At 33.3% G+C, this 12,328-nt stretch overlaps 1 protein-coding gene across 3 annotated transcripts in view; it reads left to right on the top strand.

Annotated features, from left to right (window-relative positions):
* PCMTD1 (protein-L-isoaspartate (D-aspartate) O-methyltransferase domain containing 1) overlaps nucleotides 1-12,328 on the top strand; it is a 79,910-nt gene that overhangs the window by 42,847 nt on the left and 24,735 nt on the right. The window contains exon 3 of one of the 3 annotated variants that reach the window (XM_079136776.1): nucleotides 11,344-11,446. The exons of 1 other annotated variant lie outside the window; for it this stretch is intronic. In XM_079136776.1, coding sequence (XP_078992902.1) covers nucleotides 11,344-11,446 — 103 coding nt within the window. Of the gene's footprint in view, nucleotides 1-11,343; nucleotides 11,447-12,328 lie in introns of those variants that run through there. One more of the 3 variants, XM_079136777.1, reaches the window with a different exon arrangement.

The following is a 12,328-nucleotide window of genomic DNA, read 5'->3' as shown; positions in this document are numbered from 1 at the left end:
GAGGGGGTACTTTCATTTCACAACTGGTTGATTCTCTCTTTTTTTTTTTTTTTTTTTTTCAGTACTGGTGCACTTAACCACTGAGCCATATCCTCAGCCCTTTTTTATATTTTATTTTGAGATAGGGTCTTGCTAAGTTGTTGAGGCTGGCCTTGAACTTGTGATCCTCCTGCCTCAACTTCCCGAGTGGCTGAGATTACAGGGACATGCCACAGTACCTGGCTGGGTTAGTTCTTGATATTTAATTATTGCTCAAGAAGGTAGTAAATTATTAATTTTTAACAATAAAGAGAAATTTAGAATCTTTTTTAAATTTGATGGTCTTCTCATCCTGAGCTATGAGTTTTTTTAACAGGTTGAAACTTATCTATCACTTTCATCATCAGAATATCTAGGGTTTATGATGGTCTCCAAATCAAAAGGAAAGGGGTGAGTAGGGAGAGCTGCTACTTTTAAAACTGAAAGTTGCTGACCTTGTACCAGTACATTTTTTGCTTTGGCAAGTTTCAGTTGAAGTTCAGTCCTCATACATAGCATGTCTAGCCAACCTCAGAGTGCATGTTTATCCTGTCTTTCACTTCTCCACCACCTGCCAACTGGCTCCTGCTGAGCAAGGTCAGTCTAACCAAAGGAAGGGTAAGAGATGTGTGTCATAATTAGTGACCTTGCTAGCAATGAGGTCGCCTTCTTAGTCTCCTTGCCTAGTCCCAGTCTCTAATACATTAGATTCCTGTGACCGAATGCATTTGTAGGCAGACCTCAAACTTTATTGTCTTGTCTTTTCGTAGCCAGAGGGCATCTTGGAAGGAAGTAGGCGACTTGTGTAAATAATCTACAATGTGCTAGGTATTTTCTTCCTTTTATAAGGCTAGAGGGAGTCATGGATCTGTAGTTGGATATATGATCATGACTTTTTTATGTGTGATCCTGCACAGTGAAAACCAAGATATAATTATTCTCCTTTTGATTAGAACTATTCATTTAATGGGAAAGATAAAAATTTTAAAGAAGGAAAGGTAGAGCAGTCTGTAAAACCGTAATTATATCTTAGTTTGAATCTACCAAGCTACTGAGGAAGCTTAATCTTTTATCCCCCGCTCCCGCTGTTTGCATTTTGTGTGTGTTTTAAGTCAAAGAGGGGAGGGAACACATCCGTAAAAATCACTTAGAACTAGGTCCAAAGAAGGATGCTGTGCATACTGTAATTATCTGAGTATTGTGAATCAGATTTAGTTCCACTGCTTCACAGTGACCTTATTAACAGAAATTTTCTCCTTATTAAGAAACTATAGCACCATGCTCTCAGCCATTTTTGTATCCCATTCCCAAGATATGGGTGATAGGACCCATAGGCAAGTGTTCCTGCCTGAGGAATGACAACATACTATATACTTAGGAATCCCAGCTGAAGCAGGGTGAATGGGGCATTTGTGATTTGGTAACACTATTAGGGAAGATGCCTCATGGGAAATTTGCATGTCACTTCAGAGACACCAGTGTAGCGGATGGGCTATAATCACCTCTTATGAAGGGAAGTTCGTTTTCTCTTCAGGAAATTTCTTATGAGTAAAGTACACTTGAAGCACTTATTCATAAATTTAATTTTACCCCATACATGGAGAATGGATCACTTGAACTCCTAAATTATCTCAGTGAGGCATCTTCTTGCTTTACAAATTGAAGATAAATTCCTTGTGTTTTGCTCACTTCTTCTTAAGGGTCTTCTCAGGACTGAGTTCCACTGTGAATTATTTAGTTTATTCTCTACTCAGTTCTGTCTTTTCATCCTTTTGTATGGAATTCTTCTGAAAAATAAGAGTGCAGGAAAAGAAGCCTCCAATTACTGTATTTACTTCTGCTATCAGGATTAAATTAAATGTTAGAATTATGAAGGCAAATTATTCCTATAATCTCTTCTGATTCAGGTTGGGATGGTTCTTCTCCGTTCTGTTTCTTTTTGCTTAGGAATTCATTACCATTTTTCTTATATAACCCATAATATAACAATTATAAAGGTCTGTATGAAACCTGAAGTATACGTATCCTCTAACATCTCTTAGCCTTTTACTTAATTTCCTAGTAATAGGAATGACTGTGAGAACACTTTCCAGAATCATTCCAGCACTGTGGATGCCATTGCTTTAGTGTGTACTACAACATTTATTCCTAAATTCATTTCTAAAGGTCAAATAGTTGACAAACAAGGCATTTATTGCCATCTTATATAGATACTTGCAACAGCTGAATTGTCCAAAAGGGCTAATTAGTTAAGCTACGTGCTGCCATCCTGTTTGATTTCTATACTCTATTTCTTTACCACAGGACATTAAATGGTCCTTAATCATCTAGCCTACGTTTGACCTCAGGTACTCATGCTCTCTCTTGTCTTCTTGTGCATGCATACTCAGACTCCCTTCTCTCTCCCTATTTAATGAGGTATGATTTATACATTGTAAAGTTTACCTACTTTATGTGCACAATTCAGTGTTTTTTTTTTTTTTTAACAGATTCACAGAGTTCTTGTAAACATTACCACAGTCCAGTTTGAACACACATATATAAAAAAAACCCATGCCCAAGTGATCGACTCCTGACTCCTGTTCCAGCCCACGGCAACCAGTCATGCTTTCTGTTTCCATAGATGTACATGGTATTATATAGTATGTGGTCTTTTTTCATCAGGGTTCTTTCACTTGGCTATATTTTCAAGGTTCTTACATGCTGTAGCTTGTATGAATGGTTTATTCCTTTTTATGGCAGAGTAATGTGTTATTGAATAGATAGACCACATTTTATTTATCTATTCATCAGTCAATGAATAGTTCAACTACTTGTTTTTGGCTGTTAGGAATAATGCTGCTATGAGCATTCATGTGTAAATCGTTTATTTCTTTCTCTTGGCTGGATTCTTAGAAGTGGAATTACTGGACTGTATAGTAAGTTTATGTTTAACTTTTTAAGAAATGAACAAACTTCTTTCCATAGTGACTGCACTGTTTTATATTCCCACCAATAAGTGGATATGAATTGTTATCTCATTGTAGTTATAATGCCACTTGCCTACTTTAATGATGTAGAGCATCAATTTATATGTTTTTTTGGTATTGGGAATTGAACCCAGAAGCTTGTTTTTTTGCTTTTGTTTTATTTTAATTTTTTATTTTGAAACAAAGTCTTGTTAAGTTGCTGGGGCTGGCCTCTAACTTGTGATCCTCTTGCCTCTTCCTCCCCAGTTGCTGAGATTACAAATGTGTGTCACTGTGCCTGCGATCATTTTAATTGGGTTGTTCTTATTTCTGAGTTATGGGTATTCTCTAGTATTTTGAATGTAAGCTTTTATAAGAAATATGATTTTCAAAGTTTTTTGTATGTTCTTTTAAACACTTCTTTTAAGTGGCAAGGTCCCTGATTCTTGGTGAGATAAAACACATTCTGTAGGTATCAGGGTTCTTTTTTAAGGTAAATAGTATTTTCTATATTGAACCAGACCTCAGTTTTTCCTGTGCCTTCTTTTCCACTTTTTTTTTTTTTATTTTTTTTTTAAGATTTTGTTTTTTTAAGGAATTATAGTCTTTTCTTGATATATAACTTATTTTGGCCTCTGTGAGAAAAATTGTTTTGAAAACAATGTTTTCTTTAAGGCTAGTCACATTAAATTCATTAAACTTTTTCTCAGTTCCAGTTAGGCTTCAGTACATCCTTTTTTATATCCTTAAACCCTATACTGAATTCCTACCATTGCTCTGCTTTTTAGGATTTTTTTTTCCTTCTGACTTTTATTGGTTGTGGAGTAGAAATAGATCATTATTGTTAATCATCTGCTTCATTACGGATACCTCTGAAAATCAGTACTTATGTGATCTCACTTATGGGTAATATTACTGCTTATTATAGAGCAATAAATAGTATTAAAAATAACAAATATTAGGAAGTGGTTTAAGAAATTTTACAGTTTCCATAGTAATTTCTTCTGGCTATATTTCTTTTTTTTTTTTTTTTTTTTTTTTTTTTGCGGTGCTGGGGATTGAACCCAGAGCCTTATGCTTGTGAGGCAAGTACTCTATCAACTGAGCTATATCCCCTTCCCCTATATTTCTTTATACTATTAGAAGGCATGAAGAAATTCCCTTGGTGATATGAAAAGTATTTAGATGGCTCTGTGAGCATCTTGTATTTATCTTCGGATTAAGCTTCCCCTAGCCTGGATCATCTGTATAGCAAATGCAGTTGATTCTTATTATTTGCAGATTCAGTCTTGGAGAATTTGTAATCCCCAAATCAATACAACACTTTAATGAATATTTGCAGGTTTGTGTAGAGAAGCAAAAAAACTTGAGTAGCTTGTTGTGTGTTTTCCTAAGGAGTGGAATAAGCCTTGGCTCTGTCTGCTTTTGTGTCGCAGCTGTCATCTAGAAATAAGCAAAGGATGGAGACCCAAGGGACCAGGACAGTTGACAAGGCTTGAAACCCAAATCTGATACCAGTTCATGGGACTTGTTTTCTCTTTTGTACAGTTAGAGAAACAGTCAACCAGTTTTTAAGATTTGATATTATAATTTATATGAGATATATCTGCATGTGTACATATTTTTCCCTAGAAGCAGTGGTTCAGTGTTTGCTAGTCAGTATTGGTCAGCTTAATAGAACATTACTACAAATAATGAGAACTGGCTGTGTGTTACTTTCAGACAATTATTAAACTTTTCCGAATTTTATTTCCTTAATGTGTTAAATAATTTGTGAATCTCTTATTTTCCAGTATAGGAACTGACCTCTATGGAATTACCTATCTCTGTGATACAGTAACCTAGGCCTGGTTGGATGTTGGTCTGAATGCTTCAGATAGAGCCAGAAATTGATCCATTGTCAAAAGGGTGGCTTCGCCTTTTGGAGTTTCTGATCCTCTCTGGAACCTGCCTTTGCATTTGTTAGGCTTTAGCTCTGGCAGGGTCAGCCCATGGGCCCTCCCACTCCCTTGGCCTTCAAGGATTTTTTCCTTGGATTTCAAATCTCCTTGTGTTGCCTTTGTAAATGGTTGCTTTGTCCTTTTTTGGAATCTGTTTTGGCTTTAGCCTGCAGTAAAGAATGGATCTTTCTTTTGTTTTCAAATAATCTCTGTATGTAGAGGAGTCGTAGATTTTTAGCCCCAAGGTACATCTGCTGAGCTCTGGACACTGGATCTTCTGAGCTGCACTCACAATCTGTGGGCAGGATGCCTACATCATATTTCTTCTTCAGTGGGCACACGATTTCTATTGAGCCTATCTCAATTCAATTATTTTCCTGTCATCTACACAAGACAAAAATTTGAACAAACTCTTTTACTTCCTGTGTTTCCTTTCTTGGTGAAAGGTATTTTTTTTTTTTTTTCCCCATTCCCTATTACTCAAGGCAGAAACTTGAATGTCAGTTCTCTTTTTTCTTTAATTTTATTTATGCTCATTCACAGGACACACAAATCCAAAAGAATCAAAAAGCATACTTTGTAATACTTTTCTTCTCTCCTTCCTCCTTTCTTCCATCTTATCCAGTTGCCTCCCAAATTTCACAGTAACTTTATAGAGCCCCAAGGACACCTCAATTTTTCCTATATACATTGGATGTTTATAGGGAATGATAGTTGGTGTAAATCAGAAGAAAAAATTCTTTAGGAATAAAAGAAAAACATTAATTGATTTTATAAGATTATCCAACAACTAAAAATAATCATTTAAAATGTATTTATTTCTAAGATTACTTTTGTGGAAAGCCTTATTTCCTAGTACCATATAAAATACTTTTGACATACATACAGTGCTTTCGATATACATGCTATTTTACTGTTATGCTTTATTAAAAAAAATCAAAGCAGAAAGAATAAACCGTTGCATATAGTGTTTGCCTCCATCTTAGTTGCAAATCTTTTGAATTTGTGACCATAGCTAAATTTATCTATTTCCTCATTCTTTAGAGAAACATTTATTATTTTAGACCCTGTGCCAGCTGCCGAGGATATAGCAGTGCCTAAGATACATCCCTTAACCATTAAATTGTATGCAATGTTATGAACTAGTACATAGTGCTGCTCTGTTGACTGTTCTTCATTTAGTTCTGTAAATATTTATTGAGTATTTATGTAAATCAGTCATTTTGACCCTGGATATCTTCAGGTACTTTAAAGATAAATATTCAGTGGAATAAAAGAGCCAATGAAAATGACTTCTGGGGAAAATGATTTCATTAAAAAGAATTTGGATTAAGATCTGAAGCTGTTTAAGTTAGATTTTTAAACGACATTATAATTGAACAAATTTTATTTCGGTTTCCTGAATCTGCTTTGGTGGAAACTTAATCTTGATTGTAATGTTCCAGTGTACATATGAGATCTAGTCATAAGTTACTTAGGACATTTATATTTGAATATATAAGCCCTTTGGATAGAAATATGTAAATGAACTTTTGTGATATCCGTTCTTGTTACTTCGACATTTGAAACATAAATTTACCTAGGGCCTTCCGTCCATTCTCTGTAACTCTTTAAAATATTTTCACATCTTGTGTAAACACATTTAAAAGGAAGAAGCACTTGGATATCCATGGACTGAGAGAAACCTGAGGTTTGGAACGTATTTCTGGTAAATTCTACGACTTGTTTCATGACGTCTTTCCCACTCCTAGAGAGCAGAGAGCAAATCTCTAACCTAGTTAGCTTCAGAGTAGTTAACATGGCAAGAGTTAGTAAAAGTTTGACAGTATTTGTCTTTAATGTGCTTTTTTCAGTGTTACATGGGATGTGAGAAACCAAAAGAAACATTTAACAAGTTGCAGTACATTAGAGCAATTTCTCTTAATTATGTAGTTAATTAGATTTTAAAAGTCTAGCAACTGAGACTTTTGCTGATTCTGTTTACTCCCCTTTCCTTTATCTACCTTTAGACTTTTGTCTCTGTATTACAGTGCAGAATATTGATGGAAAGAATGAAACCTGCTCCTATCCACTTTTTACTTGTTACTGTCTCAGAAAACTTATAGTTACTTATAAAATTATTTATAAAAAATTAGTTATTAGTAATAAAGTGCCATTGTAATTTAATGAAAGATGTCTTTACTTATACATTTTATTCTCATTGACTTTTTACTAGTTTCATAGAAACGAAATAACTGATTCACCTACTCCCCCTTGTGGTAAATAGTTAAGTTAGCCAGAATGCTTTTAGTTGTAGTTATTAACTATTAATACTGCTTTACCAATGAGAACTGAGATTTGATAATTCAAAACAAATTTTAAAAAGCATTTAGATTGGGCTTTTTAAAAATTTTTTTTTTTTTTTAGTTTTGTGTTAATGGGCCTTCATTTTATTTATTTGTATGTGGTGCTAAAAATTGAACCCAGTGCCTCACACATGCTAGACAAGCACTACACCACTGAGCCAGAACCCCAGCTCGTAGATTGGACTTTTTATGATAATTACGATGGGGTTCATGCTGCATGCCAGCTGCATGTTAGGATTAGGTGCATGCACCTAGGCCTTACTGAGAGATTCCCTTTTACCTATCTGGAGTAGGATGTAGGCATTTACAGTTTTAATCTATCTTTTAAATTTAATTTATAATTAAAGTAGATATGTAATCTTTTAAATTTATTTTTATAATTCCTAGGTTATTCAGATATGCAGTCAGGGTTGAGAACCACTTATGTAGGTTATAATCTTCTATAACTAACACCAGTTCTATGTGGAAGAGCATGCATCATAATTTCTAACAATAGTTTGTTATCTCTCATGTACTTTCTAGTATATGAAACACTTTCACATAAGCTATACAGTCTTCCCAGGGATCCCATTTGTATAGTAACAACCAGTCTTCAGATAGTAACTGAGTAGTTTTAGATTATAGAGCAGTTAAGAGGAAGAACCAGGATTAGAAATCCAGATATCTTGACCGTAAATCCTGTCTTTCTCATCTTATCGCAGTCTGCAACTGAACTGATAAATCTAGTATTATTTTATCTTTAGAGTTATTCTGGTTATTTTTATGAAGTTCTTATTGCCTGTGACTGTGTTCTATGAATTAGGTTTATGCAAAAAACTTATCAGTGTAGTGACTTCATACAAATACAGCGTAAAACTCTTGATGGGGGTTTCCTTGGTCTGCATCAGACAGACTTTTATCTGTTCATACTGAGTTGTCAGACTTTTGGACATCATGTGAAATTAATGTAGATGTAAATAAGAAATAGTTATTTTATGGACAATTTATACCCAAACCTAACAAATGTTGACCTTTACAAGCTATAAGCCTTGGTTATTGACTAATTGATGAATAAATAAGATAGATTAGATCCAATTACTACAAAAGAAAAAGTCAACAACTTAGTATATTAGAATTTTATAATTGCTCATAATAAATGAGCATTTGTCAGTCTTAGTCATTTCTAATATTATAGGATACATAGATATTTCTTAACTGTATTTGCTTTAATAAACTTTGAACTTGTGTGTTTCTATTTTCTCTAATATTTAGCTGTTAAAAGTAAGTAGGCAACTGTTAGCATTTTCCTTTTTAAAATATTAGAGAAATTAAGACATTATTTAATAGAAAAATCTTCTTTGGTGAATATAAATAACATTGGAATCTGTTGAATACAAAGTCAAATTCATCTGGCCTGTTTAACATCATCTTGAGTACCGGTTCACTTTTTTTGTTGACAGTTTGTACCTTTCAATTTTATATATATATACAACAGTATTACTTGTTTATTTTATTTGAACCATTTATGCTCTTATTTTTTCATTCTTTCACTAGCCCATTGTTTATTGAAAAAGGTATGCATGCATATGATTAAAACGCACTAACAACTAAAGCATGTAATGATGAAAATGTTCCTTTTCACCTTAGACCTCCAGTCCTCCTTCTCTAAAGCAGCTATGAATGTTTTTTCAGTTTTCTATGTCTTATTGTCTGGTTTTTCTATTTAATGGATATGTCAAATATGAGTTGTAATAATATCATACTACATTTTTATGGTAACACTTGGTGTGTTCTAGTTGTGTATTACTTTCTAAATAAATATTAGTGACATTACTATTTAAATTCTGCTTTTCAATGCATTTTATCTTTTAAATTTCAATATGTTAATGATTTCAGATTATTAGGTTATGATAATTAGAGATATGACTCCATGTTGCTTTAAAATTAAGAAATTCCATTCATTTAAAAAACATACATGATGTTTAAGCTGGATATTGACTATATTCTACATGTGTATTTCCACTGTTTCTGAAATAAACCCTTTGTATATTAATTAAATTATTCTTAATTATTAATCATTTTGTGTTAAGGTGACATGAAAAACAAGTTATATGAAAAAACATTAAGAAATTAAACTTTAAGCCTTAATTCTGAGAGTTGCTACTTTGTTTTTAGACAGTAAACAGCAGAACAGAGACTATCTGTGAGGATAGCCTGTCTAGTTCCTTTTGATCTAGAACTATGAAATTTTGACTCCATCTTGATTTTCAGATTCTTAGCCCCTCTGTAACTTGACCTTAACTTGTGCATTGTGTTATAGGAAACAAAATGCCAGTGATGTTGGTCTTTTAAACTGATTTCTTATTATGTAGTTCTAATCTTTTTTTAATAAAATTGGTTGAATAGTTTAACTAGATTCTTAATGGACAATGAAAATACGTCTATGTTAACATTTTACATTCAGTGGATTACCTTAAAAGGGTAAATGAGTCATTATATTGATTTTACAAAACAGTATTTTCTTTACTGTGTTCATATTGTGAAAGTAATTGTAGTTTAATTTGAGCTTGTTTTAAATGAGGAAATCTGTTTTTTCCTAACAGTCTATGTATTGATCCCTATGAAAATTCAAGTTCTCAAAACATTTGGACCCAGTACTATATTAAAAAGTGACATTTTTATATGTACTTTTCTAAGTTTAATTGGGCATTTTTTAAAAAAAATAAAATTTTTTACTTAGGAATAATAGTTAGGAATTTTATCAGGTCTTGAAATGATTTTGCACTTAGGTTCTAGTTTCCGGATGAAGGCTATCATAACAGTTTATAAGTGGGCTGGGGAGATAGCTCAGTCAGTAGAGTGCTTACCTTGCAAGCACAAGGCCCTGGGTTCAATTCCCGGCACCACACACACAAAAAAAGCAGAACATTTAAGATTGCCTCAATCATTTCATTTCTAAACATATAAAAACATTGCAAAAAAGTTACTTCTCTGTTGAATCCTTTTATCTGATTTTGGGCATGAAGATTACAGCTGAACATTTTGGTTAAATATGTATAGTTTGGGTATTTCTTAAATTACAAATCAGTTTTTCTTGTAACCTTTTAACATCCAAGTATACTAATTTATGCCTTTTTTTGTTTTTTGTGGTCAATAGAAACAACTCCAGTATAAACTGTTGTTTTTAATGGCACTCAGTAGAAGGCACCTCCGGTTACATATTTCTTAAAAATATAGAAAATAAGTGGAGCACACACATTATTAGGAGCCCAATCTCAAAAACGTTGAGTGGTAAATATTGATTCAGTTGCGGAAGTTGAAAAAGAAAGAGCATAAATAGATGTTGATCATATGTTATTCACATGTTGATCATGGGCAAATAGTATGTATAGTAGTCTTACGAAACAGTCATTATATTCTCAGTGTGTTTGTACCAGAGAGAGGAGCCAACATCATCTGGGGTTGAGGACTATGAAAGCCTTCCTTTCTTGTTCTTCTGGGAGGATATTCCATCCATGATCATAGGTAAAAAGAAATAAGTGAGAAATGAGAAGTATGTGGGAACGTGAGACTCAAATCAACTCTGTGGCGAGTACCTGATGACCACATTCTGCTAGACAATGGGAGCTCTAAAAGGCATAGAATGTGGTCTTGACCCTGGAGGAATTTAGTAATTTATCTGCTGGGAGTGGGATGCTCTGAAGCACTTATGTATTATTTATGTCAACCTGTGGTTTCAGACAATCTTAGAATCATCAAATTTTGGGCAAACAATAAATGAAAGTAATGCTAAAGACTTTAAACTTCATATGAATATATGATGATCTTTTGGCAATAGTGACCTACCAGATAAGCAACTCTCTTTGGAGACTTGTAGGTTTCAACCTTATGCACAATAGTATTTTCTTGCAGAAAACTCAGGTGAATTTTTTTCCTTTTTTATATTAAAGTAATAATTAGTTTTCCCTTCAACTTTTAAATCTGTAGCTAGCAGGTGTTTGCATATTCTAGCCCTCTTTAAATGCTCCAGTGCTAAATAAATGAGCATAAATTAAAAGAGGTCTGTAAGGGCATATTATTAATATTTTTATAAAAATGCTGCTACGATTGCAGGTCCTTTTGGAATAAATCATGGGATTGAGCTTCATTCAGATGTGGTGGAATATGCCAAGGAAAAACTGGAGAGCTTCATCAAAAATAGTGATAGCTTTGATAAGTAAGTATTCATATCTGTAGTTTTGGTTTGAAAGCACTTTAAATAAATAGATATGTATAATATGTCTAGAAAACTACAGCTTATTATTGATCCTTACTTGCTCAATTGAATACAGCAAAAATCAGTTGTAAAATGAGAAAAAAATTAGGAAAGTTACTTTATGCTATCATTTTTTCTTGTAATTCTATAGTAAATTATATATAAATAGCATTTGTTTGGCAATTTTGTGCTCCTCATTTTACTAGTAATATTCCATTCATTAAACAACATACAAGTATCTTCTGGAAATTAAAAATAAAGATGCTTGTGTTTACAGTACTTTTCTGGAACTGGTTTAAAAAATTTGGGTAGTACTTTAATAGTTCTATATGCTTTGATTTGTAAACATAAAATTGGTACCTGTAAGCATACAAAGGGACTTTGTTTTAAATATTTAGTTATTTTATGATATATCCAGAAGAAATTGTCATTGAAATACATTGATAAATATCTTATGGTAGGATTGTGTCTAAGAAAATAATTTTTTTTTGGTTTTGTTTTTGGTACTGGAGATTGAACCCAGAGGTGCTTTACTACTGACCTACATTGCCAGTCCTTTTTTTTTTTTTGGGCGCTGGGAACTGAACCCAGGGCCTTGTGCTTGCGAGGCAGGCACTCTACCAACTGAGCTATATTCCCAGCCCCCATTGCCAATCCTTTTTTAAAAAGTTTTTTTTTTTTTTTTTTTTCTTTTTGAGGTAGGGCCTTGCTAAATTGCTGAGGCTGGCCTTGAATTTGTAATTCTTCAACCTTAGCCTTCTAAATCCCTGCGGTTACAAGTATGTATCATAGGGCCTGGCTGAAGTTTTTTTTTTTTTTTTTTTTTTTTTAATGAAAACATTG

The sequence above is a fragment of the Sciurus vulgaris genome (assembly GCF_902686455.1).
Source record: "Sciurus vulgaris genome assembly, chromosome: 1".
NCBI classification, from domain to species: Eukaryota; Metazoa; Chordata; class Mammalia; order Rodentia; family Sciuridae; genus Sciurus; species Sciurus vulgaris.
The sequence above is the reverse complement of the archived record's forward strand: the minus strand, read 5'-3'. Positions and strand labels throughout refer to the sequence as shown.